The sequence below is a fragment of the Lissotriton helveticus genome, chromosome 10 (assembly GCF_964261635.1).
Source record: "Lissotriton helveticus chromosome 10, aLisHel1.1, whole genome shotgun sequence".
NCBI lineage: Eukaryota > Metazoa > Chordata > Amphibia > Caudata > Salamandridae > Lissotriton > Lissotriton helveticus.
The window spans coordinates 1,103,730,300-1,103,758,138 of NC_136071.1; the positions used below are offsets into that span (position 1 = coordinate 1,103,730,300).

Here is a 27,839-nt window from a genome sequence, read left to right on the forward strand (position 1 = left end):
TGTGTGCAAAGAACTGACGTCAGCGCGCGGAGGCGGCGTCTATATACTCCAGCGACGTCATCACGGCGCACGACGCCGACGACGCGGAGCCGCAGGGGACGCCTGCAGACGACGCCTACCGACGCGCAGGGGTACTGCTACGCAAAAGTTTCCGGATCCAGACTGACGCCTGGGGATATTCTAAGGTAAGGAATCTAATACTAACTACTGTTTCTTACAGATATATCGTTACCGAAGGTAAGTAACTTGTTCGTTTAGCCCGGACCGGGTGTTAGAGGTGGACCATATAGCTCCACTAGAAGGCACCCCTAATAAGGACATGTTCATAAACTATGGGTTAGTCACCATAGCTTATAATAAATTATGGCACAGGTATACCGAAGATAGCCAAGACAAACAGTGGCCACTGGCAGGATCCTTTGACCTTGATAAAATAGAAACGTTAGAAATAGCCCTTCGAAATAATAAGACAACGCCAATTATGCTCGACAGTCTCGGTATGTGGCGCAGAGAGGCTATGCAACGACTGAGAAAAGACGAGGACAAACAAAGTAGAGAAATATACCGACAGGACAACCCCAGGACACCGCTACCCACGACTTATCCCCCGACACTATGCAAAGGACGACCAGACTTAGGGTCAAACCAATGCGCTTTTTGTAGGTATGTCGGACACTGGAAAGCCCAATGCCCGACTCTACTGAGCGTGAGTAAAGGCAAAGGGCCGACAGGAACGACTGACCGGCAGTACGAGAAAAAGCGCGAGACGAAGAAAAACCCGACTTACATAGACAGACCAGACAGGACCACCACGTTTGATTATGCCCGATGGCACAGATTTCGCCAGGACAATTTAAGCGGCATGCTCAAGTTCTCCTAGGTCGGGCAATGTCAAGACGGGAACCCAGCCTCGTTTAAAATTCACAGACGGAAAGAGATAATTATGACCAATAACTGTTTTTATATTTGTCTTGGGTCTTTGTATGTCGTACTTGTACTGTCCCCCGTCTGAGTTTGTGTGTATGTAATGTACAAATCTGCGTCATCCCTCTACACGTGTTTCCGTGTTACTCGACCTCTGTTAGCAGAAACTTAGCATAAAAGCAACCTGGAAAGAAAGAAATGGTAAAACAAAATCCGTAGACCATTAATGAACTTGAACTTTTAATTTAACACAACAAACAAGGAATAATAACGATAAACTGTAGAAAATGAAAGTCAAACAGAACATTCGCCCCCCCCATTCTGGAACCTTCCAAAGTAGGGCAGGGTTACGGCTACGCCCAACCAACGGCAACCCATATAAGGCGAGCCCGGCCGCCAACCCTTGGTCAGGAAATCTTAACGTATGGGGGAACCGGAGGAGAGGCAGGAGCCCGCAGCCTGGGCATTTGCAGGTAGTCCCGCCACATGTCTCCTTGGCCGGCCGCAACGGGCCTGGAAAGACTAAGGTAGTCCCGCCACATGTCCAGAGGAGAACGAGGCACCTCTTCCTTTTCTCTTCCGTCACAGCCGCAGCAGTCCTGGACGGCGGGATGTCCTGCACGTACCTCCACAACAATTTGTCCAAGTTGGGCTGGGAGGGAGAGGCGACGCGGACGAGCCTCTCCCACCTCCACCGATAGGAGGTTTCCCAGCCCCCGGCCCGACGCCGAACACCCCCAGTCAGGCGATGGTGCCAATACTTCCACAGCACCGAACGTACAATGGTGGCACCCCAGTACTTGCGCAGCACCGAACGTACAATGGTGGCACCCCAGTACTTGCGCAGCACCGAACGTACAATGGTGGCACTTGGGGAACACCGGATGTGGAGAGACCTTCATGCGGGGCGATGAAAAGGAGCGGCATGGAGTGCACCGGGAGAAGGAGACGATGTGAACGAGTCTCCCTCGCCCCCCCAGGTGGGGGCATCACAGCTGCACCCCAGCTGAACGTCCCGCTTACACAAAACAGGGACCTCTTCCTTTCACTCCGAAGGACCTCTTCCATTCTTGCAAACTCGACGAGAGTGGCCCCTGCAGGGCCTCAAAATGGCGTCTGGATCCGCTGGAAGGCGGGCCCCGGCCACTAGAGTAACTTTGGCCAGCCATATAACTCGAACATTTGTCCCATGGAGCACGAGCCCCCATCTCCGACAGCATCTCCGCAGCCTTGAAGATCATACAAAGGTCCCCGGCGGAACCTTCGGCCTTTGCAGGTTTCCGGTAAGGGACGGCTGCCTTGATCGCCAACGAAACAAACATGACATTGCCACACCTTCTGTTAGCGTGAATTCTAGAACTGCCGAAAAGGACTCTGGTCCAAACTGCCAGTAATGGAAACATTTCCCCCTGATGCTGCTTCCGGACTGTGCCGGCCCCGCCCAAAATGGCGCTGGTATCAATCGGAACTTACGAACACCTCGTGGTGTTCCTTCGCACTAATATAAACTTGATGTTCTGAGATTTTATATGATCCTTTGTACACTTGGCTAGAAAAGACAAGGAGAACTCACACGACGAACAGTATGAAAGGATCCCCGTTACAAATGTTGATTACGAATGTACAATGTATTATATTTTTATAACTGATGTAAACCTCATTTACGACGCTCACGTACGGTATGCATATAGGAAAATAAATGCCCCCGAACCCCCAACCAATTAATAGACGTTTTAGTTACTTACAAATGAACGAGTAAAACTTTCCGATGTTTTTATTGCTGCAAGCGAAACCCCCCACTGTATGCACTTTAGCCATTGCCACGACCGGCCAAATACGACCGCACCCTCATAATCCACATGCTGAAATGATTTTGCAAAATAAAGTCTTTGAAACTATGGACGGGTATTGCATGCTTTATTTTAAAAAAATGTGGGATCGGTGGGAAAGTTTTTTTCTGTGCACCCTACTCTGCTCTCTCTTTAAGGTTAAAGGAAGATGGTTACCCAGCCCTGGAGGACGGATCGGATCAACAACACGACACTCCGCCTTCAAAGTACGCAACTGACCCATGAACTCTCGCGTAGAGGAAGACCTTGACTTCCAAGGATGGGTAAAACGAACGGTGTAAATGAGGGAATGTAAAAGGAGGGAGAAATAAAATAATGTAAATATTATAAAGTACCACGTTCCAAAGTATCAGGGGCCCAAGAACCGAAGAACCTTAGAACGCCACAGCGTTGAAAGAGGTTTAAGGACCCCGATAGTGAGATACATCCTTTTGACTAGATACCTCGCACTAGGCACCTCTGGTTTCCTTTTTACGTTTCCCCGCACACGACCTATATGAACACACTACCCCCCCCTCGACTCCAGAAACCATATCCCCAGGGACCCTGCCCCGAGGAGGAAAGACGAGTAAGAGGTAAGTAAAGGACTTATGAATCCATGTATTTGAATGTGCGCGAATGCTGTCTCCCACCCCCCCCCCCCCTTTTTCCTCCCTCTGCAGGTTACATCAGAGATTACAGCCGAGGTGTGGCGAAGATCCGAAACCTTGCCATGTCTAAATGCACGAAACGGACTAGCGCCGCAAGGTGGCGTCTAAGCATGCCTGCAGACTACTCACGTACCGAACAAACCCGAAAAATTAGCACAACCCTGATACAAAGTGATCACCCTTAAACCAGACCGGACGAATGAACCCATGTCACGTATGATGCGAAACTATGAGGGAATGTGTGTGTGTGACTGAGGCGTCGACCCAACTGGTCGAAGGACCGAGAATGCGAGAAGTGCGACAAAATGGTACCTCCTTTCTTCTTTCCTTCTTCTCAAGGCGCGTCCCCTCTACCCTGTCTAATGCTCAAACTGCATGATTACAAGATCCTAACGCAGACCCGCGAATGCCCTTTACTGTGTAATGCACTAAATAGCCTTTCTTGAATACACTGCCACCCTCTCTGTTGCACGTGTACTATTTAGCCTGCCGTTGCACTCTCACTCTCTCTCTCTTCTCTCTCTCTCTCTCTCTCTCTCTCTCTCTCTCTCTCTCTCTCTCTCTCTCTCTCTCTCTCTCTCTCTCTCTCTCTCTCTCTCTCTCTCTCTCTCTCTCTCTATTTCTGCACTCCCACTCTTCCGAGTGGTTAGCCCCGAAATTGGCAGACTGCCACCCCTAGCACCCCACCTAATTGGCTTCAAATACCGTCAGTATTTGTACAAAAACTTGTCTTTAATACAATCACCCTGAGACCGCGTCGTTACCTCTCCTTTTCCGCTAGAAGTCAATGAACCCAGGTGGGGCCGTAAGGGAAAGGACAGGTAAGACGACAGAGGTTCCCTAATCTGACCCGAAATAAGGGAACTACATGTCAACGGCTCCTATAGTATAAAACAAGGACCTCAGAATACGCGACCCTCCCCTCCCCGAATTGTCGCAATACCCAAGCCGAAAAAATGATCACCCCCGTTACCTCCCCTGTATATGTCCCTGGTTGTTTCCCATAAAACCCCTGTCCTTCCTGATTAAGTAATCGGGCTGTAAAAGGTTACGTAGGATCCAGAATGATGTTTTACAAGGTTAACAGATTAGCCCAAGGTAAAGAAATAATCAAAATGAACCCCGTAGTAGTTTAAAAGCAGGATGCATCTATAGAAAGGAGATGTTTTAGTCATGTTCGCCTCTCAGCAAAATACCTGTGTAGTACCATGTTGATGACTCACAGTACCCTTTGTAAATGTAAAACTCTAGAGAACAGCATATCTTCGCCAGGTTCGTCTCACGAAGGTGGGTCACCATCAGATGAACTGTCGTGAACTAATTGTGAAGGAAAGTCATAAGTAAATCTAACAGGCCCGTCACCGGTCATTTCATATGCCAGTGGTGAGAACGAGCATTTTCATTCTTTGCCTGGGGCTGGGAGAGAAATAGACTTTTTGATTATCTCCATCTGCAAATTTTCTAAAGACTGTCTTTTCAAACTTGTTTAAGGGTACTGCTGTTGGAGGAGAGAAGGACCGGATGTGGGAGCACGAGGCCTGACTGCAGACTAAGGAACACCTGCGACATTAACCAAGGCGAGACCACGACAGAAAAGAGCTGCAGGACGAGGCACTGTTTTCGACAACATGAGAAGAAAGGGTCGACCTGATGCCCCTGCTTGGTGTCCAGTGCCTGTCGACAAGTCCCCGCTCTCTGAATTCGGTCACATGCTCGCCTATTTGAAGTCTCTCGTTCCCCTAGTTTGTTCCTAATTTGGCCTTGCTCCATCCCCCTTTCCCTCTGACCTACCCTATGGACTGTTTTGTACGCTCTTCTTCCATCTGAACTTTCTGACTATCACCTCAAAGGACACAGGGCGAAAAGGACCTCCCCGGCCAGAAAACGCGAGGAAAGGGTCGTGCCCTGCAACACAGAACTTAGAACAGAGCTGGACTCGTAGCTCCACCGCCGGTGCTCAACAGCGCCAACGAAAGACCACAAAGAACAATGAGAACTCGTAAAACTTCGAACATTTGACATCCACAATCACCGTTTTTGCTATGCCTCATTTCTCTCCCAGCCGCCATTGTATTGATCCTGCTCCAATCCGAATCTGAAATATGTAATAACCTGCCAGTTCACGTTATGATATGTACTTGCTGCTCGCTACAGAACCGTTTTTTGTATTACATTCCTATGACTTTCCTGCTGAACAAATTTATCAAAGTTTATCAAATAGGTGCACCTCCTAAAAACTAGAAATCTCAAAATGTATTGTTTACAACTCTTTCATCTAGGGTTCCTACCGTTTCCTTTCTCATGCCCACCTCAGTAGAACCGAATAGAAAACACCCAGCAAGATGTCTTGAATATGTTAAAGGGAGGACTGTTGAAAATTAGTACAGTTTGGTGAACATTATCTGCGCCATCTTGCCTCTTCCCCTGATGCCACACTTTTTCGTGCGCGCCCGCCATTTTCTAAGATGCCCCGATCAGAACGAACCCTTTTGCATGCCGCTGGCCCCTGACATAGCCCTTCGCCTTCACTAAGCCTGCACGCTGACCAACCCCCCCTGCTTGCACCTGCCTTGAATCATAAACCCCCTCTTCGGCGCTGCTCTGCTCCAGGCCCTCATCCTGTTCCCAGCGCGACTCCTCCCTGCTTTCCTTTCATGATCTCCGGCCCTTAGATGCAAACCCCCTTTTCCCCCGTGTGCCCGTTTTGTCCTCCCCGTTCCCAAGCCGACACCCAGCTCTGCCGATACCATCCTTGCCCCTCCCCGTACAATAGAAAGCTTCCCCCATCAAAGAATCCCCGGGTTGATCAAAGCCCCCACCCCATGAGACCCGATCAAACCCCCCACATTCCGTGAATCGGCGGATTATCCAGCTGCGCGATGCTCATCACCTGTTGTGACTAGGGTGGGGACTTCAACTGTAAATGTGTATGGGAACGGGCCCAAAGGGGAGTTCCGAGAATGTCTTTTCCGTACATCAAAGCTTTAACATGTATGTGTAATCTACAATAAAGTCATAAATGTGTGTATAAGAGGCCAGGCCTCAGGAATACAGTTAGAGCACCTCAGAACGATACCTTCTGTCCGTTTCGTTGTGTTCTCCTCCGGAGAGAATAAAAAACCTTGTTTCCTGCTTTCCAGTCTCCAGCGCCTGCCTCTTCATTTGGTTTAATAACTAGAGGGTCACAGAGGCAATACCGCCGGGCAAATATCGATTGTCCCCGACCCGATTGAACTTTTTACAGCGTTGCCTGTGCACCACTGGCTTATTATAGGTGCAGATGCAGGAGTAATGGAGCAGTCAGAGGGTGCATTGACTGCTCGCTACAAAACGTTGCTGACACTCCTGATTTATTTTCTCTATCCCCTATAGACGTTAGCATAATGAATACGGTGTAAAATGGGCAGGTATCTCACACCCCTCCTGTTAGGTTATTTACAGTGGAAAAAAAGGTGATTGGAGGACAACAGACCTGACATAGAACTTACATTGTATTAGAGGGGCTACCCCATTTCAAACCCCCCAAATCAGTACAGAAAGAGTGGAAAATCAGAAATGAGGGGATTTATTATATTTAAGCTATTGTAAAAAAATATATATTAGAATAGTAATGATTATAATAGAAACACTAGCAAAGGAAAATACAATTAAATAGAAAAGGGAATAAAAATACCAAACATTAGTGAGAATCCTAGCATAAATTTGTTCTCAAATCTGGTGAGCAATGTAAAACATTCCTGTATACTTTTATACACGCTTGCGACCAGGCTGCTAGCTTATCAGCGGGAACACCACTGGAGCCTCCAATTCTTTGCGCCTGGATGAGGTGGTTGTCTTGTGAGGATGGCATGGCAACTTGTAGCCTGATGCAGGTGCTTCCGTTAGTAACTCCATAGTGGGCTTGGTCGCCTTGTGATCACTTTCCAAGTAAGGTGGCATCTCAAACACATGTCGTAGAGAATCTTTGGGAGCTCACGATAGGAGACATTAGTGAATCACACAGAGTATTAATAGGCAGAATCCAATTTGTATAAGTGGTTTCCTTTAGGAATATACTATGGTAGCACTGTTGTATTATTAGGACTGTGTGTAATCAAAAAGTATCATTAGAAATAATCTTAAAGTTTATACACTAAGAGGCAGTTAGTAAGGCACTTTATTCTATAAAACTGAGCTGTCATGTATCATATAAAAGTATCATAATCAGTGACGTAATTAGAAGATAGTTGGTCAGGTGTGTATCTCCAGGACGAATGTAAGATTACTTTAGAACTCTCTTGAATACAGAAAGCAGCCCCTTCTGATGTGTTAGATGTGATGTTGATGCTTTGATGAGAATGAGATGGGCATGAATTAAGGTATAGGAGTGTCATATTTACAGTGGCCATTAGAAATACTAAGTAAGATAGTGGAACGGGTTTAGAATCATCGACACTTACTCAATATAAGTTACTAAGCCTCCTGGACTGGTTAGAGAAGAGGGGGCAACCAGTAAAGCACAGGGCAGCTACGGCAGAATAAGAGGCAATGGAGCCACTTCGGCCAAGGGAGTGAGCTTAATCATTGATTTCTTCTCTCTAGCACTTTTTCTCTCTGTCACAAACTCTTTCCTAGATAGTCATGTATTTGGGCTAACTTTGTTAAACGTGGTTGTACTGAAACTATGACCTAAAGCATTGTTCTTGGGTGCAGTAATTCTAACTCTCTTTCCCACATTCTCTATACTTCATGTCAACTATTTCCTCACCCTAAAAACGTGAATTCACTGTTCATCACTTCACTTCCCTTGCCATCATCCTAACTATCTGTGGGCTGTAACACCCTCATGTCCTTACCCTTCCTTCTGCTTAACTCGTCCACTGTTCCTGCAATGCCTGTAGCAGCTCAGGTTATGCATGAAATACTATTTTCTTAGTTCTACTAGTAGTTGAGAATGTTTCCTATCTTAAAAGATATAACTGCTGCAAAATAAAAATGTAATTAAATCCATTGTCTTTATGAGAGCCGACCTGTTTTATATTAAACTTTCCCACCTACCCATGGCTTGCTCTCCTTCTTGCCATCTATCTTAACTACAAAAATACCGATCCCCTGTCCTTGTTCTGTAATCAATGTTAAACATTCATGTCAGTACAGATGTATCCTAAACCCATGGTCACTGAAGCGCTAGACGTTTATTCCTTAAATTGTTTAAATGAGGGTTGGATTTTAACCTGACTGCCTGTAAAGGGATACCCTCTGAGCCGTGAAGCTGAGGGCTCCATTCGCGTGATCTTCACGCAAATTAGAATAAGGTTCTCATAACTTATTTGTGTACGTTTTTAGACATTGAATACTTAGCATTAGTTTGTATTACTTAGCCTTCTGTATCTGGTCCGTGTGTTCCTGTGATTCATATAATTGAATGGACGTTGTTAAGTATGCTTTGATGTGATATAAGACATCCTTAATGAGGTGCTATAGAAGGCTTGAGGTAACTGTGTTTAAATAATACTGGAGCAATGCTGTAGGAACCCCATGGAAAATAGACGAAATGTATCCATAGTTTTTTTTTATAACTCCTTCCACTGATCTATTTTAATCCAGTAACTCCTGCAAAAGAGAATGTATGTTATTCTATGTTAGAATTTGTTGAGCTTCCCTTACGTTTTCTTCTTCAGATTTTATGGCATAAAATATATGTATATGATTTTCTCAGTTGATTCCACATCTATAAGATGTTACCTTTTATGTGAATGATATTGCAAGCCAACAAAATCACAGGTTTTAATTATTGGTCAATCGGACGTGCTTTCTCTTAATGTAATTATCACTTGAAGGCAGGCCGATAAACAGGCAGCTTTTTAAATAGTAGACCTGCAAAGTGAGTGGGAAATGATGTGCCCAATAACAGTCTTGGACCAAGCTAATGTTATTTATTCCTCTAGACTTTACCTGCACAAGTGAGGTCTTTAAAACTATGACTCACAATTTCAGTACTAACATATGTCTCATTCTAAGGTACATCCCAGTATTAATGGCCCAAGCAAAAATCTACTGGAACATGGAGAATTACCAAATGGTGGAGAAAATCTTCCGGAAGTCGGTGGAGTTTTGCAACGAGCACGACGTATGGAAGCTGAATGTGGCTCATGTCTTGTTCATGCAGGAGAACAAGTACAAAGAGGCCATTGGATTTTATGAGCCTATTGTGAAAAAGCACTACGATAATGTAGGTACCTTCCTCTCTGGATTGTTACTTGTAAAGGCTTTTCCAACTTGCATAATGGGTTTACAATGTACCTAAAAAGCCATTTTGAGTTCACAAAACCTGTGTCTTTGTGAATCTCAAGGTCTCTATTTGCAAAAAAGGCTCTGTACATCTGGCCCCTGGTCTTTTATTTCAGAATTCTATAATCTGTGTTTAGGATGTCATTGGTACTTCCTTTTTTTTTTTAAATTTCTTTTTTTTATTGAGAGTTCAAATAAAACAGATAGAAAAAGAAAAAAAACACATTTGAAAACGGATTAATACAGTACGAGGCATGAGAGTATAAGAGAAAATTACATGATTTATCATTTCAAAACTTGAATTATAAAGTGCAGAGTGCAGAGTGCATTAGAGAGTGAACTAACAGGCTGACAATAATATTCAGAAGACTTGGATAGAATTAATAAAGTGTAGAACAATTAAATACAATAAGCATCAACACAGTCGTAATTTCATTGCTTGATTGTAAAGTGCAACATGCATAAACAAGACAAACTAGCAGATAGACTGTCTGCTTGAAACTTAGATAGAATTAATAAAATGGAAAGCATTTAAATACACTAAGCATCATCACAGTCATCCTTTCATAGCTTAATTGTAAAGTGCAACGTGCGTAGACAAGACAATCTAGCAGACTAATCAGAATTTCAGGGAATTGCGGGTCGAGTTGGATAATGGCAGAGAAATTAAGAGTCAAACACACTCCAATATTTGTCATATTTTTTGAGAGCCCCTTATCTTAAAGCATGTTTTCTTTCCCTACCCTGGATTCGAAGTAGTTTTGCCTTCCATGCCTGAAAAGATGGTACAAGATCTGTTTTCCAGGACTGTAATATGAGGGATTTAGCTATTAAGGATGCTATGAATAGGGACTCATCATGTGAGGTGTAACTAAGGGAACAACCTAAAATGGGAATTAGGTCATCAAATACTATATTGATTTGAGCTCGAATGAGAGATATTTTTCTATTTCCTTCCAAAATACCTGGATTTTTTAACACTCCCAGACAATGTGTTTCCAAGTGCCTTTCTCTTCGCACCGGAAGCATTTATCGGCTACTTGGGGGGAAATACTATGTAAGAAGGAAGGGGTTCTGTATATTAACCACTTATTATAAAATTGCATGCGTTTAAAATTTGCTCCTCGGAATATGGTTTTGTTAAATTTATTTATTTTATCCCAAACCTGCTGGTTAATTACAATATCTTCCCTCTTTTTCCATCTCTCAATAATATTGATGGAAGAGTCCTGCTCTTTACTTTCTTTTAATATTTCCCTGTTTGCAATTTTGCATAGTTTTAATTTCCCGAATGTTTTTATCTCACTTTTACAACAACTTTATATGAATTCCAGGGCACAGATTATCGTCAATAATACTAATATTGGGTCCTGCCAGGTTACTAGAGGCACGCGACAAGGATGTCCCTTGTCGACAATTTTATTTGCACTTTTTATTGAACCCCTGGCGATTGCTATTAGGAATATTAAAACCGAGACTGCCCCAATAGCAGGAATGACAAATATAAAATTATACGCAGACGACATTGCCCTTTTTTTGGATTCTAAACCCTCAAGTCAATTGAAGATTTTAAAAAAAAATTCTGACTTTCAAAAACTAGGGGTTTACAAAATTAATGTTAATAAAACGGAAATTATTTTAGCCAACTGCACTGTAGACACTTTAGTACCAGAATTCAGGCGGACATACAATACGAATCCAAAGAGATATCTTGGAATATTTATATCGGATAGTCTGGGCGACTTTTTTTCACTTTATTTTCTACCTCTATTAAAAAAGGTGGGTTCACTTTTAGACCGCTGGAATCTGCTACCTTTGTCTCTTATGGGACGGGCAGCGTTAGTTCGCATGTCAGTGCTACCTCTTTTTAATTTCCTTTTTAGCGCAATACCCTGCGCAATTCAGGCCTCCTATTTTAAAAAAGTAGATGCATTGATCTCCTCTTTTTTATGGGCAAAAAAATCCGCCAGACTTACACTAAGCATTTTATACTTACCATCCATACAAGGAGGGTTGTCCCTTCCAAATATCAGCGAATACTATTTTGCCTCTTTTGCGCATTATAGTTATAGGTTTTCCTTTTTAGACCCTCATGAGGCAGACCATTTTTTTATGAAAAAGATGCTGTTAGAATTGAAAAATTTCGATCCGGTCAGAATTTCGTAAGATCCAAAGAAAGTACGATACAAGACATTACAGTGGATTTTTAAGCTGAAAACTCGTTTTTTTTAATTTTAGGACTTACCTAATTTAAGTAATAAGACGAATTTATAAAATTTTAGCTTGGGTGATGCTGGCCTTATGGACAAAAATACATTAAATCTCTGGAAGGAAAATGGTTTTGAGAAAATTGAGGACTTCCTGATGGGTAATAGGTGGAAATCATGGGATGAAATCTCTAGTCAGATAAATCATTCTCATACAAATCTTAACTGGTCCTTCATCATGCTAAATCCAAAACTTAAAGAGCTTGCTATAGGAAATGTATTTAATAAAGAAAATATTTCCACCACTCTCAATAATAAAACACAAAAAAAAATGAGTGCCTGGATTAAAATATTAAAAGAAAGTAAAGAGCAAGACTCTTCCGTCATTGGTACTTCCATGAAAATCGCTTTAACACCTATTAAAAGATTAAGAATTAGATCTAGTCATAGCAGACTGTAAGTAGTTTTTCTTTCCTGTGCATACAGTATACCGATTTACTGATTTAGTAATCTGTTTTAGCAATACATAGCTAATATACTCAAAACTAGGGCCACGTGTACCGTCCATTTTTTTCATCATAAATACTCCGAATCTGAGTTTTCAACCGAAAAAAATCTATTTTTGGAGTCTGTAAAGTTTTATCAGCTCCTGAAATAGAATTGCAACTAGAAACAAATTTGGTATTTTGGAAGGGGGTGTTGTGGACCCCTTTTCCAAATAACAAATCAGTGTGCAATTTATCAATAGATTGCCAACGTAATTCCATTAGCAATCCATTGAAATGTTAGCGACCCCAAATTGAGGTGATAACCCATTCGCAAAAGGGAAGAGGGCCACCTTTGGACCCCTTCTCATTGCGAATGTTAAAAAACATTTGAGGGAGAGCAGACTGATGGGCCACTCCCATTCTCTGTTAAACGTAAAAAATGTACACATAGGCTCATGTTCTTTAACCGCATGCGTGCGGGCGGAATTCCGCCCACACGCTGAGATTTTTTAAATCGCACTTTACGTGACGAGCTGGGCTCGTCATCAGCGTGCGAGGAGGCTACCTGATGACGAGCCCAGCTCGTCATCAGCGTGGAAGGGGTTAAGGAAAACAACATGCAATTTTTAAAAAAGTCTTCTTTATTTAAACACACTCATAAAGATCATGGTTCATTAGCTCTTGCAGGTCCCCATTCCTATGATTGTGTCCAAAAGAGCGAGCAACAATTTGCGACATACCACATGAGTATTCAGGAGGTCGATCGGTTTGCGGCCCACTCTGATTCGCAACTTTCCGACCTGACCTATTAGTCCATAGGTCGGTTCACAAAATTCCACACAGTAAAAAAAAATACTGGTTGCAAATTGCTACCAGTGTAATATATAATAGAATGTGTGCTTTATGTAAAAAGGAACTATTAAATACTTTTATGTTGCATACCATGAAGCATTATACAGAAAGCCCCCTGCTTCCTTCGTATCTTGATCTAATTCTGCTGAATTCCACGGTTTACTTTCTCTTCTGAGAAGTGTTTTGTTTTGTGCAATGTGCACTTTTTCCCACAACTAGTTGATTTTGCGTCATTACTTGATTCTTTTGTGAAAGAGCTGATGCTTTCATGTCTTATTTGTTTTCACATGGTAGTTGGTGACTAAGTTGGATCAAGCTTGAAATTCCTCTTCTTTATCACAAATGTCTCCTTTTCCCCGATCCCATATCTCACTACCTACAAATCAGGGTTTTTATAAATAGTTTTATATGATTGCCACGTTTGGCTTGGGCACTCGTTGGTTTAGCATCCACGTGTGTGTCACCAGATCCCTGGATGGTTTTGTTCTTTTATAACTGCGAATAATTAGCCTTTAAAAAATCTACAACACATTTTATATCCAAAAGCACTTACTGTTTTATGTTCTTTCTGACTAATGTGGTTTATCAATTAAGTTGGTAAAATAAGGTGAGAAAGGAATACATTTTTTTCATAAACCTTTATTAGCATTATTAGCATTACTTGTGTGTATGTGTATGTGTGTTTGTGTGTGTGTATATACATATATATATATATATATATATATATATATATATATATATATATATATATACATAGTATTATTGTATTTGTCCCTGCATTTAACTTTAGCAAATTCACTTTTTAGTGTTCCAGAGCCTTAGAATTTGAAAATAAATGATGGGAGGGCAGCAAATTGATGTTTCTCCCATTGACATCCATGTGGTGCAATGCAACGTGCACAGAATATTTATAACAGTATGAGGTTCATTAAATTAAAACCAAAGAGATCCTCTCAATACATACAGAGAATATGTGGTGTTTTTACGGAGGGGTGGAGAAAAATGGGATATTGTGAAACTTATGCTGATAATCCTTATCGAACACCATGTCTCCTTGATGCTATGATTTCTGACAGCATGACCAGCTCTCTCAACAAACATGCCTGTTGATCTGGTTTTAAATATGTTTATTAAGCATAACATGCGTTTTTACATTTCCTTCTGCAATCCAAAGCTGGGAAAGTGTAACATTGAGGAATGTCGGTGCAAGAGTAATGTTTCGGTAATTGCAAGACTTGCCAAGTGTGGTGGTTTTGTTGGTGTGTGGCAGTGATTTGAGAGTTGCATGGCATTTTTGTGCTTTTAGCTAAGGCTTTCGAGTGTGCAAGATACTACATTGTAGTAACACCAATTTATTCTAACTGCAGAGCTGCAAATTCTTGGGTCGTTTTTGACTGCCCGCTCATATACTTTTCTTATACCTTCCAGTATATATCTAAACAACCATTGATAACGCCAATTGGTTTAAATTGTGTACATTGCAAGCAGTAGGGGTTCACAAACACCTTTGGTGCCTGGATACCTTCATGGGTGACCAGCAGCATCCTTCAAATCCACCATACATTACATTATATAAGTACAGAGACCAACGCACTTATAGACACCCATGGAGCTAAAACAACATTTCAGAAAAGGGGGATTTGCATAAGATTAGCGCAGGATTATCCGTAGCATGACCACAAGGTGATGCGTATCAGAGGCACAAAAAGTGAAGTCCTGCAGGGGAGCCCAGTGAGAACAGAGTGTTGAAGGCCATGGTGAAATTGGTGACTCGCCTTCCGGAATTATTGAGTAATGTAGCAAGTGCTCAAGAGAGCACTGTGTGATGCGCCTCCGGGGAACACTTGGTGAGGTGCTTCACTTGTGCACTGGGGATGTGTATTACGAGAGCACTGAGTGCTTGGTCTTGAAGGTTTGGAACGGCACAAATAAGTCTGATTGCTATTTCCTCAGTGTTGGTTGGCCTTAACACCACATACAATGGGGCTTAGCTCAAGTTTCACAGTACTTCTAAAGACAGGTATAAATAGTACCACCGAAGCAGACGCTATGCACATTTTTAACCGAGGAGCACATGTTCTCCAATTTTGATACATTTACTTGATGTCAAAATCCCTGTTCATTTGTATACAATAATACTACAAAGAACGAATGTTGTTCGCCTACAATTCAGAGCCCTGAAGAAGCCCTTGCAGGACAAAACGCTTTGGCTTCAGCTACTGTGGCTACTGTCTTTTGGCGTGATGATTTTTTAAATAGGAAAACAAATAAAGAATCTTTTAACAAAAGCAACTTTCTTGATATGCATTTGTTACATGCATGATATGTAGTCGTGGATATGCATGCTGCGGAAGGTGAAAAAAACACATGTTGAAATATAAATCTATCAATTTGATGTAATTGTCAAATTGTGAGTGCTGAACCTCCATAGATACAAGTATAAATAGTGTTTGCACACTATTTTAGATTCATAGTTGAGGAACGTTTGCTGTCTCCTGCACAAAAATTCCAGAAGGTCTAACCATATGTCTAATCCTTGTTCTAGGCTGTGGTCTCCTGTAGGTACTGGGAGAGAGGAAGACAATATGAAGCTGGTCAGTGGGGCTGTGATGCCTCATGTCTTATGGCTCTATCTACTAAGTCCATTCTGCTATGATTTTCATGCTAGCTACCTTGGAGGACCTCAGTTGAAGACTGAGCTTTTTGCTTATCATACTTGGAGTGGAGAAGCTAACTGATGGTTGAAGATTTTAGAGATGAGCCTGTTGTCTCAGGGTCAGCGATGGCTAAATCATCTTCGACTTGCTTTACTGCAGGAAGAATGCAGGCCTTTGTGAGCAGTCCATCCGTTAAAGGGGAGGGTCAGGTTAAGGCTCATTTCTGTTGAGTAAGGCGGGCCAGGTCGATGCTTTTATTGAAGCCGTGTAAGTTGTGCTCTCTTACACCTGTGGTGGGGTCATTGTCGAAGGTATGTGGAAGGAAGCTTTGGAGCTGTTTTGATGTCTCTGCTAGATGCAGTGTGATGTGATTCAGGTGCTAAAATAGTGTTTGATGTTGTGCAAGATCTGTTTTTTCATCATTATACTCTGTATGCAAGAACTCACTGTTGTGTGAGATTTGATCAGTAATTTCATATTAATTATATTTTAGTTCGAAATAAATCTTTAATTGTCCATTTTGACAGTCTTTTCATAGTCATTATTGTAGGCCTGATATGACTACTGAGCAAGTGAAAGGGACCTTTTTTTACCAAACTGTCTACATTTCTTGACCACAACATTGTACTCCTCTCTGTTCCATGGATTATTTGGTTGTGTTTTAGTTTATTTTTTTGCATGGTTATGACCCAAAACATGGAGGGAGAATGCTGTCCCTTGCATTTGTAGAAAACGTCCCAGAAATGTTGCAAATCAAGTCAGGCTCACAGGTCTTCCGAGTTTAGTTTTGGCAGTTTTGCAAAGGGGATGAGGAGCAAATAAAAAGCTGACTTTGAATCAAGTAGATTGTATGTTAGGGTGGAGTGGTTTCTGCACTTGGGTTCAACTCCCTAATGGACTTGTTGTAAAAAAAAACTAGGTCTACTATGTTGGTGAGTAAGATCCTGTGATCTGCAACATTAGACTGCTCTGTTGATCCTTGCGTATATGTGTTCCTTGAGGCACCAGGATTTCTACTTTTTAAAACACCCTGCTACTTTTCAAATTCTGGAATTGAAACATAAGGGTGTGACCTGGGTGCTTTGAGCTCAAAACTAAGTATGTTAAGTCTAGCAAAAAGAAGCATCATCCTCCTCCACTGATAACTCACATTCTAAGTTGGAGTTCCTTACCATAATGTAATCCCCCAGTCTGCATGGCCTGCAGACCTACAGCTTTCTGAGATTAGCTCAGCGACCTTTCATCGAGAACCATTTCCTGCTCTTTTTATAACTTCTTGTTGTGGTTGCATGTCTAGTCATGCTACACAGCGCATGCCTTATTCAGCTGGCTCTGAAAGGCATACAACAGGGAGTCACAGCTAACTAACAAAACAGCAAGAAATTACTCTGTTTGGCATTGCTATACATTGAGCCCATATACTGTATCTCACAGGCCAGCTACAACGTGTATGTCCACACTTATTACGTATCTTATCCCAATAACCCATACGCTAACAACCGAGCACACACTCCGTCCTGAAAATTTCCATCCACATAACCCTGCACACCAACTCCAGACCACATCGCCTACTCACACGCACTCTCTGTATGCTCATTTAATACTACTTAAGCTATGAAACCTGCAGTACATAAGTAGGCATAATTACACACAACAGATGATATGTAATCTTTATCTGGATAACATCCATATATTTACTTATAATTCAGTAACTCATCCTAAAGGGGTACAACATGTTGTACCATGATCACCTACACACAAGAGAATGCCTCACCATCATACCTAACCTGCCTCACACCATTACCTGCAGTTTGGTTTCGCTATCACATCACACCCTTCACCATGACATGGTTCTAAACACCATTCCAGTCAAAGGCATGAGTGGGGCCTCATGAACTCCCCAAATGTGGGCTTCGACTCTCTGTCTCACGATTACTACTCACCACGTCAAATGAAATGAAATTCAGTTCATCACTGCCCTACAACTGATTGCAAAAGTGCAAGTATCCCTGCTACCACACGCTAGATGAATCAAACCTAAACGACTACCACGAAGCTAACATCAAGAAGAGGGAAACATTCAAACTGAAAAGAGTGTCATACATGATCCCAACAGACCTCACCATACTCAAAGCTGCATACAAGTAAGACATCTCAAAATCCAAACGTAATTCATGTTTAGACTATGTTCACCAGGCCGTCTATCACAGTGCTCAAAAGTACACAAACATATATTAACTTTCTTTCTTCATCCATTATTCTACACATAATTCAGAAATGTATTCACTGTCCTTTTCTTCTTTGCAGCTCGATAAATGTAAATGTAAATGTAGGTATACTTGTAAAGCGCACTGCCGCCCCATCTCGGGGCATCCTGGCGCTGTATACCGCTGTGGAACCCTTCCTGGCTTTCCCTGTGAGATGCTCCCTACTGGGCACCCCCAAGGTGAAGCCAGGCATCCCAGCGCTATAGGGGCCGTTGTGGAGATTAAGCAAGCTATTGCCCAGAGTTGCAGAGTGGGACCCATGATTAGAGCAGGCACCGAGGCGAGAATTATCGAGTCCGCGGACATTGAGCCCAAGACCCTGCCGCGTCGGGAATTGAACCCTGGTCCCGGGCCAGACCTCTGCATCAGGGTCTGCCGCTCTAACCATTGAGCCACACTTCTCCACTATAAGACATCTCAATAATAAGAATCCCATTGACCAGACTACCACACCCCTTTACATGCATGCACGGAACACATTCACATCACGTCAGTTGATAGTGCAGCATCCTCACGTTCCTGCAAGTTACATTGTCCATCTCTTTAGAACCAGACCGTGGTGACCAGTAGAACCTGATGGCGTTTGTCCACACGCAGGAGGGAGCACAATTTGTTTTTGACTTCTGATAAATGATAGCATAAAATAGGTTCAACTTCCATTTGAGTCATATTTTATACTGGTGGCTAGGTCTCAAGAGACAGTTTAGTGTTTTAAAACCATCTAAGCCCCACGTGACCCAGAGAGCAAACTCTGCAGGAAAAATACTATGTAGGTTACTGGTTTTAGGATATTGTGTGTGTTATTGATTGGCAGATGATTCTCAGACTCTCTCCAGACACTTAACATACACGGTATCTGATGTGTGTGGGCATTGCACTGAGTTACTTAAAACCGGAGTTTTTAGCATCTGTATTTAGAAGATTTGTAAAAATGTAGCAGTGCTAACAAGTTCTTTCATAATTTTATATCTAGAGATGGCTCAGTTCATTAGATTAACCACATCTCACCCACCCGTTTGTGAAGCGATTCAATGGATGTTCTATTGTCGCCGCGGAACATCAATCATCAATAGTACCAATGTAGCTTCCTGCTTGTGTGCTCTTCATCTCTGACTGAGGTCCCTTTCTCCTTTTTTCTGCCTCCACGTTGAAAACGGACTAGATAACCTTCGTTCATTTTCATTTAAATTTCAAATCGTATTTTTTATAAAAATTGCATGGTTTGTGTTGATTTTCACTTGTTTGTTACCATAAAAAAATACTAATGAAATCCGGATTCTTGCTGCCGTTTGCCAGTGTTACAACTTTTGCCTGTTTTGTTTGGAAACCTGGCTGATGATGGCACCATACAAATGTATGCCCAGTTAGTTTTGTTCATCACTAGTTGTTTTTTATACATATTTCCTAAATGCTGGTATATTTATTATGTACAAAATAGACTGATTTATCAATGTTGTATTCCTCATTGCAGTGGTTGGCTCAAACATAGGGCTTGAAACAGACTACATGGTGGGTATAAGATCATGTTGGCCTCACCATCTTGTCCAGTTATTGCATTATAAGCATCTGGGCTTGCACAATTATACAAAAACATAACTCGTTTCCCTGCTTGTCTGCTTAATTCCCATAATGTAAATCAAGGAGTGAATTAAAAACTGCTCTGTCTGTCTTTGATATTTTAGATTTTAAATGTCAGCGCAATAGTCTTGGCCAATTTGTGTGTTTCGTACATCATGACGAGTCAAAACGAAGAGGTAAGTGATTAATAATGTACAAAAAATAATAATAAACAAAAATAATTATATATATTCTGGTAATTAATATGTTTTCTATCACTTACTGATATTTGTATAGAGCGCCTATTACAAAGGTTTATTCAATTAGATTCCAGTCACACATTATTTGAAACAATAACACTTCCTCAATCTGTTCTGTGTGGAGATACCACAGTGGCTTATAGTTAATACTGACAGCAGTCTTGTCTGCTGTGACCCCTCCATAGCCATATAAAGATTTTCCTCTTCTGTGACTGTCAGTTTTACTTTAGTAAGTCTCTCACTTCTGGACACCTTTCTTGGGTCTTATAATCTAAGGAGAGGGTGAACATTGGAATAATAGCCTCTTGAGAAAATTCCGATAGTGATATTCTGATAATCACTTTAAGGCGTGCCCTAGCCATTTACCTTCACCAGTCGGGGTGGCACGTGAGGACCTAAGTGTATAGCACGAGTTGGGCAGCAAACAGCCGTGAGGAAATATCTTACAGATATTTAAATTTGATCCTCTCTTGTACTCCTCCTTTCCTGTCCTCATCATTGAGCAGGTAGCTGTCCCTTAAGTCTTTAACCCTCTGTTTTCACATCTGGAAAAAAAGAGACTGTTCAAATTAGGGGACCCTATTTCCTGATGAATTTGCAGGACCCTACAATTGTGGCCTTTTATAAAGGGCAAAACCACGTTGAATATACCTGACAGTTAATTTAATAACCATCTATTTCAGTTTTTAATCTTGTAAATAGGGGGGAGGGGAATCAATCAAAAAAATGTAGCCTCCCCAACACTACATTTTATATTTTGAGACCCTAGTTTTGCATACTTAATATAGAATTAATGATGCAGGATAGACTCAAGACCTAGTTAGGCGGAGGTGGGGGTGGGGGGGAGTGTGTGTGTGTGAGTGTGTGTGGGTGTGTGTGTGTGTGTGTGTGTGTTATATTTAGATATAATACACGTACACCATGGCAGGTGAATAAATGTGGCCCAGTAATGCATACAGCAACTGTATTAACAAATGCACATTCACATATTTATTACTACAGTTAAAAGGTCAAATTCACGTTTATCACAGCAGAGCGAATTTAGCATGAGAGACTCACTGTTTACTGCCTCGCAGATTGCATATGATAATTGCTTTGCACGTGGAACCAACTCTCCTCATAGTACTGAGGCCTCTTCAATGTCATTTTCCTTCACTGCATAAATGAAATCCATTTTCATTGTGGTATAATCTTTTTTTAAATAAACTTGGAAAATTGACACGGCATATACAATATGTGCAAAATTGCACAATGTAATATATTTATGAGCATTGTAGGAGCGAATGGGCAACATGACCCACTGGAGGCTTCACCTCTCGCGGGTCATGGCGCCACCCCACACTGAAGAGTGGTAACAAATAGCACATTGCACACGCTCACTCTCTCTCTCTCTCTCTCTCTCTCTCTCTCTTTATTCACATATATATCAAATAAACGTTGTCAATATATCATGCTTTCGCACTGGTGACTTGTTATTCTTCAATTAAGGCAGAAGAACTCATGAGAAAGATCGAAAAGGAGGAGGAAACCTTGGCATATGATGATCCAGACAAGAAAATTTACCACCTATGTATTGTGAACCTCGTCATCGGGTAAGACTTGCATTGTGATTTTCTGGTTCTTATTAAAGAGAGAAGTGTTCCCATACTTGGTTCCTGTAGCAGAAGCAACACACACCATCATACTAAGGGCCTGATTATAATTTGACCGGATCACAATTCCGGAGTGGAATTCCGTTTCTCTGAATTATAAGTAGAATGGTGGTCCTCCACCAGAACTGTTAGAAAATTTGACCTAATTGTATCAGCCAGGAAATCCAACCAGTGAAGTCTCATTGGGAAAAGGGTGCAGTGCAGTCTTTCCGTAATCCATGTCCCCACTTGGCCGTCTAAGTATAATGTTCCACCTTGCCAGGCAACACCCTTCCCTTTTCCACCCTCCCCAATTCTCGCTGTCACCACTGGTCTCAACAAGCCTTTTGCACATAGTGACTACCTGTTCAGAGCAAGCAGTAAATGTGTGTGTTAAGCCTGACGGAATTGGTAATTCTGCACAGAATTCCACCAAGTCGAGCCCGGTCCCCACAGTTATTCTACATTCTTGGCATTTAAATAATAACAAGAGGAAAGATGTGCAGAGATATCATCTGTAATCATTATCTCCAGCCACCCATTGTCTGAATGCATGGTTAATCGTAAAAATGTTCAATAAAGTTTAGTAACCTGCTGCTAGTTACCCACTATATATTTATAGGGCTACCGCTAACTCGCCATCAATTTGCCAAATCATGGGAGCTATACAAAATGTGGCCACGTGCAGAAAGCTGAAAATGATTAACAGGGAATATATATGCAATGGGGTTTGTCCTTTGTGGGCTTGTCCACATTAATATAACACTTAATGACCTGTAGTTGAGATGCATATGGGATTGCCCAACAAGTCAATCATCCCGTGTTCTGGATGTTGTTAAGGATGCATTATATTGTGAAGAAGAGACTTTGTGGTTACCAGGTTGATAAACTCTAGCCTTGGAATATATTATCTCAGGTTAAATTTAGTTGGTCATTTTAAGCATATTTCGATTGTAATACCATTCAGGAACACAGAGGGGTCTTTTAGATTTTGAGGATAGGGATTATATACACTGTGCACCAGTTATTTCTGATTGGAAAGGTAATACTTCTGTACTGGTTGGTGAGTGCAACTCTCGAGACCTCCAAGCATTTATTTCTCGTTGGTCCTTGGTACAGTGGTTTATCAAAGAGGCTCCTGGAGTCTATTCATTTTTTCACACAACATGCTGTCGACTAGTTTCATTGGAGGGCATTGCTGTTGGGCTTGTCTTGGGTGGCAAGTCTCTGCAGTTATCTTGGACCTGTAGTCCAATAAGCCTTGTGCATGTTGTATAGACCACGGCACTTTATTCATGCACCTACCAGGAGGCATTGGAGATATTTCAAGGCTGGTTGTAAGCAGTTGCAGTATTGCAGGCCCAGACACATTCTGGTCATTTGCTTCTAGGTCTCTTGGAAATCCCATGGAAGTGATCTTACAGTAGTCTATGCAGGCCATCTCAAGGCCTCTCATTTGCTCCACCCGGTCTCAGCCTGGAGAAGTTGGATTATTCTGCGGGTTATTGAGGGCTGCAGATTTATTCACATGGTTGCCCTAACTCTAAATGTATTGTTCACCATTACCCTCAACTCCTACCTAACTATTAATGTATTAACTTTGAATTCATTTTATTTCAGTGATAGTAATAGTAATTTGGAAGTAATGATGTTGAAGGTAATCATAATTGACTCAGCTATGGTAGGTTAAGGTGTAAAATAAGCAAGGTAAGGGTATGCACCCATATTTAAAATGCGATTTCCTAAGTGTGAGATCCGATACCTCCTGTTTTTTTAAAATAATTATATTTATTGAATTTTCAATAAACAGAAAGTTGCCCAAACATACAAAAACAATAATAATAAACAAAAGAGAAAAGCCAAGCAGTGAACTTGGCGATATTTGGGTACACAACCAGTATCCATTACTACCCAATACACCACCCCTACATACCATACAGCATTTTGTGTGTTCTCCTCTGCAGTATTCTTCCTAGTAGCCTACTCGGTACCAGGGCTGGGGGATCTCCTAACAAGTCTTGATCACTTTTCAAGGCTCTGAGCTTACCCTGCCCCACAGGTATGGTGCGTCGGTTCCAGTGCCCACTTTCAGTCTTGGGTGAGCCATTCTCCCCACATCTTTTCATATTTCTTGGAGCGGTCTCTCTCTTCATACACCATTTCTTCTTCCAGTCTGCATACCTCCATTCCCATGGTCCAATCTCGGAGTGTCGAGCACACCTGGCTACCCCACTTCCAGGTGATCTTCTTCTTTGCCAGTAAAAAACACAGGTTGAACAACCTCTTGTACGACTTTGCCTCAGTTTTTCTCCAAATACCCTACATTAACAGAGAAGGCAGTGCCCAATTGTAATAGCCGTAGCCTCCCCCAGCTTGCTCACCACCCCTTCTCAAAACACCCATAGGGCTGGACAGCTCCACAGCGTGTGCAGTAACGTCCCTTTTAGATCACAATGTTGCAGGCATCTATCGTCCCCAGCTCTACCTATTTTAGAACAGCAGTGCTCCCGTATAATACACTATGCAGTATTTTGTGCTGGATGAGGCGTAAATTCCCTGTGATGGCCACCTCCCACCAGTCATCATCATCATCCAGTTCTCCTAGATCTACCTGCCATCGGATCCGCTGCCCACCAAGGCTACCCTGTGTGTTTGGTTATTAGAGTAGCGTAGGAAGCCATACAGCGGTCCAACAGTCTCGACTCCAACGCAGAGTTCTCTGTGGTCTCCTTATCAGGAGGGATCTTCAACTCGATATTTAATGGTCTACATCGACATTTGATATTCCATTTGTAGGAACTCAAAAGAGCACTATGTCTTTTGTGTCCCACATGTCTCAGTGTCAAGGTAAATTTCATCCCAGTTCTGTAAAATCCCGAAAGGTCCAGCTCCAGGCCAAGTCTTGTCCCCTACCATAGTAGGATGCTTGGGGTAAATCTCTTGTCCCAACCAAATTCTCTTATTAGCTTACGCCACGTGGATATCACTGTCTCTGGTAGTGCATCTGCACCTAACTTCCTCCCACCCAATATATGGAGCCATCCCTTCTGTCCCATACTTGCCCTATCCATCTGAAAGGCCAAGTCATCGACTGGGGTGTAATCCCAATCATTTATTATGCTAACTTGGGCTGTCTCATAATATCTACTACGGGCATTGGGTAATGCTATTCTCCCCTCATAAACCGACCTCTGAACGGTAGCCAGTGCTATTCAGGTGGGAAATTCCCTCACTGCAGGTTTGAACCAATCTATCCACCATCTGAAAAAACATCACCGAGATAGTGTATTGGTTGTTTTGCAGTATGTAAGTAAAGTGAGGTAGTGTGACCATTTTAAAGAGCGCCGCTCTACCAAGAAGAAAAAGTAGTAATGTCACTCAGTGCTTAATATCTTGTTCTAGCCTGAGAAGCAAAGGGGACAGTTTTTCCTCGTAGTGTACCCACAATCCCAGTTATTTAAAGTGTTGGGTAGCCACTGTCTGTGGCTGAGGCAAGTCATACTCTGGTATACAATTGCCAATAGGGAATATCAGGGGCTTTCCCAAATTCATTATCAGGCTAGAGAATGCTCCATACACCTGGAAAATCTCACCCAGTCTCCTCAAGAAGTCCTCTGGGTTCGAGACATACAACAATATTTCATCCATGTATAGAGAAATGCGTTCCTCCCAAGATGATGCCTCCTGGATTAGGGCATTTGTGTTCTGCTAAATTTCATAATTTTTGTGAACGTTTAATTCATAATATTTCATGATACAATGCTACAGTACAATACAGAACATTTGAGTGCCAAAGGTTTATTTTCGTGTTTGTCTCTGCATTCCTCTAGAACACTTTACTGTGCAAAAGGAAACTATGACTTTGGCATTTCTCGAGTCATAAAAAGCCTAGAACCATACAATAAAAAGGTAAGATTGCTTCTAGTGGGGTTTAAAACATTACTATATAATAATGATGGTGAGAGCTATAAAGAGAAACAATATGTGTTTATATATTTCTCAAATATGTTGAAAATAATCTGAAACGTACAATGTTTTTGAGGCTACTACATAAGCTCGTGGTGTGCAGTTTACTGTTTTATTTGCTTTCTCTATCCAGCTTCCTCATAGGAACTCATATCATTGTCAGGCTGTCACCAGTGGAACTAATAATTAATCAATTTCTAAAAAACTCCTGTGGCTAAATGATTGTAATTGGCCAGAATAGAATGAGGAAATAGAGAAGGAAACTAATAGTGAGCCACATGCAAATGTTTGAGTCCTTTCTAAATTCTCACCTCCTGCTCTCCCTCCAACCTAACTTGTGAACTCTGCTGTGGAAGGAGGTGACTCTATTGTAAACACTGCTCATGATGCAGAATGAAGTTTTATGCCTACTTTTTATTAAATTGTGCAGTCTGAAGCGATTTAAGGGTGATCGCTCTTGATTTGTTAAGTGTTCCAAACAAATGTTTGCACTAATCGTGTATGGTTCAAGGTTATTTACCCATGCAGCCTTCAATTCAGAATTCTCTCAATTGCCTGTGTATTGCTTCTACCTACCCATCCCTTTCGGTCTCTTGCCAGGCAGTCTCTCTCTACTTTCTTGATAGGGTTGAATATTATATTGCCTTCCCTCGCAGATACCCCTGCTTGAATGCTGTTGTCCCTACATACAATCTGCCTCATCTTTTTCTTTTCATGCTCACTGTTAGTGTCAAGTTCCTTGACTGGTTGGAACTAATGACTCCCTCAGTGCGGGGTAAAGCTATCCATTGATTCTACCACCATTGATATTGGTTTCAAGGAGGCCCTTTAATTGCGGAAAATCCTCTTTTCATCCCTGGTTGTTAATAATCTGGTGGGCTCTAAGCTTCGAGTTGCTTCAGAGACTTAATTTAGCACCTACTTCCTCCACTCTGTTCAGTCCAAAGCTAGGCATCTCACTGTGAGGAAACTAGGGGAACCTCACCTTATGTTTCTCATTAATGGAATCCTCTGCTCTGCTTTGTTGGATAATCTGTGTCGGAATGTGCAGCATTACTCTAAGTTTGAGCTCCATCTTGATAATGCAGCATACGTGGTGCAGTAAAGCCATAGGCATGCTTTCCTGACTTTGCCATGTTCTGTCAGAAAATGTGCATCGCTTGTGGGAAGATATGTGCGCAACTCTGTTATTGCTACGTTTCTTCATCTCAGCTGTGCTGTCGATCATGTGGACAATTGTTATGGAGTTGTCTCCACTGCTGGATATGCTTGGTTGGATTCTTCAGTCATTCTGCAGAAGAATCCAAGAATTCCTGAATCGCCTATTTGATTTTATGATTCCTTCTGACTTTTCTTCCAACAACATATTGCCCAGGTCTGATAGAGACTTCTATCTACAGATTCCTTAACTTAGTATATTCTCCAGGCATGAGACTGATTCAGAAATGTTTGAGCAGTACCCCTGCGTGCCAGTAGGTAGCGTCATTTGGCTCTGTGTTAGTAGTGCCCGTATGGGCACTACTAACACAGAGCCAAATGATGTGCGCAATGCTAATACAGGCGCTAACTCAGCACTTATAGTACTTTTTTTCCCTCCTGCCAGTCAGCGCAGATCCGGAGAGAGCTACCCCCAGTCAATTTTTGACTGACTTTTTCTTGTCAAGGTGTTTTACAAGAATTACTTCTCCTGGTGTGTTAGGGATGCCCCTTAAGAAGCCCACCATGTGGTGCCTGTCACAGGCAGATGTCTGTAATAGACCAACACTTGGTGTATCTCTGGTGTTCGGAGAGTAATCACAACTCAAAGGTCTGCAAGAACTGTTGTGCCGTGCACCCTACAGCGCTGAGGGAGCATCCCCTCAAACTCCTCACTGCCCAAAATCGGACAACCCCGCAATGCTCACGATCCCAGTCATGTGGAAGGTCCCAGGACTGCTTGCGGAGCCACTTCCGATGATCATCGTCGGAGTCAAAATCGTTGGTAAGTCCCGCAAACATAAGAAATGGAAGAAGATTAAGCATTCTTTAACTTCGCTTTGCCCGTCCAAATCATCGGACGAGGCATGTGAATGTCGGCAGGCACTCTAGGCCTCTCAACAGTGGAGCCTGTGCCAGTGTCCACCCGCCCAACTCAGAGTTCTATGACACCATGTACCTCTTATTTGGGTGACCAGGCCACTCTGGATCTCTTGTAGGCCCCACGGGTTCAGGAGGGGTCCCAACTGGATTACCACCAGTGGGTCCGCCCTCTGCTCCTGTT

General features: G+C 42.3%; 1 protein-coding gene across 1 annotated transcript in view; it reads left to right on the forward strand.

Annotated features, from left to right (window-relative positions):
* LOC144784810 (intraflagellar transport protein 70A) overlaps positions 1 to 27,839 on the forward strand; it is a 177,270-nt gene that overhangs the window by 126,370 nt on the left and 23,061 nt on the right. Inside the window, exons 14-17 of the mRNA XM_078663856.1 lie at positions 9,425 to 9,635; positions 19,848 to 19,919; positions 21,471 to 21,574; positions 25,444 to 25,522. Coding sequence (XP_078519982.1) covers positions 9,425 to 9,635; positions 19,848 to 19,919; positions 21,471 to 21,574; positions 25,444 to 25,522 — 466 coding nt within the window. The remainder of the gene's footprint in view (positions 1 to 9,424; positions 9,636 to 19,847; positions 19,920 to 21,470; positions 21,575 to 25,443; positions 25,523 to 27,839) is intronic.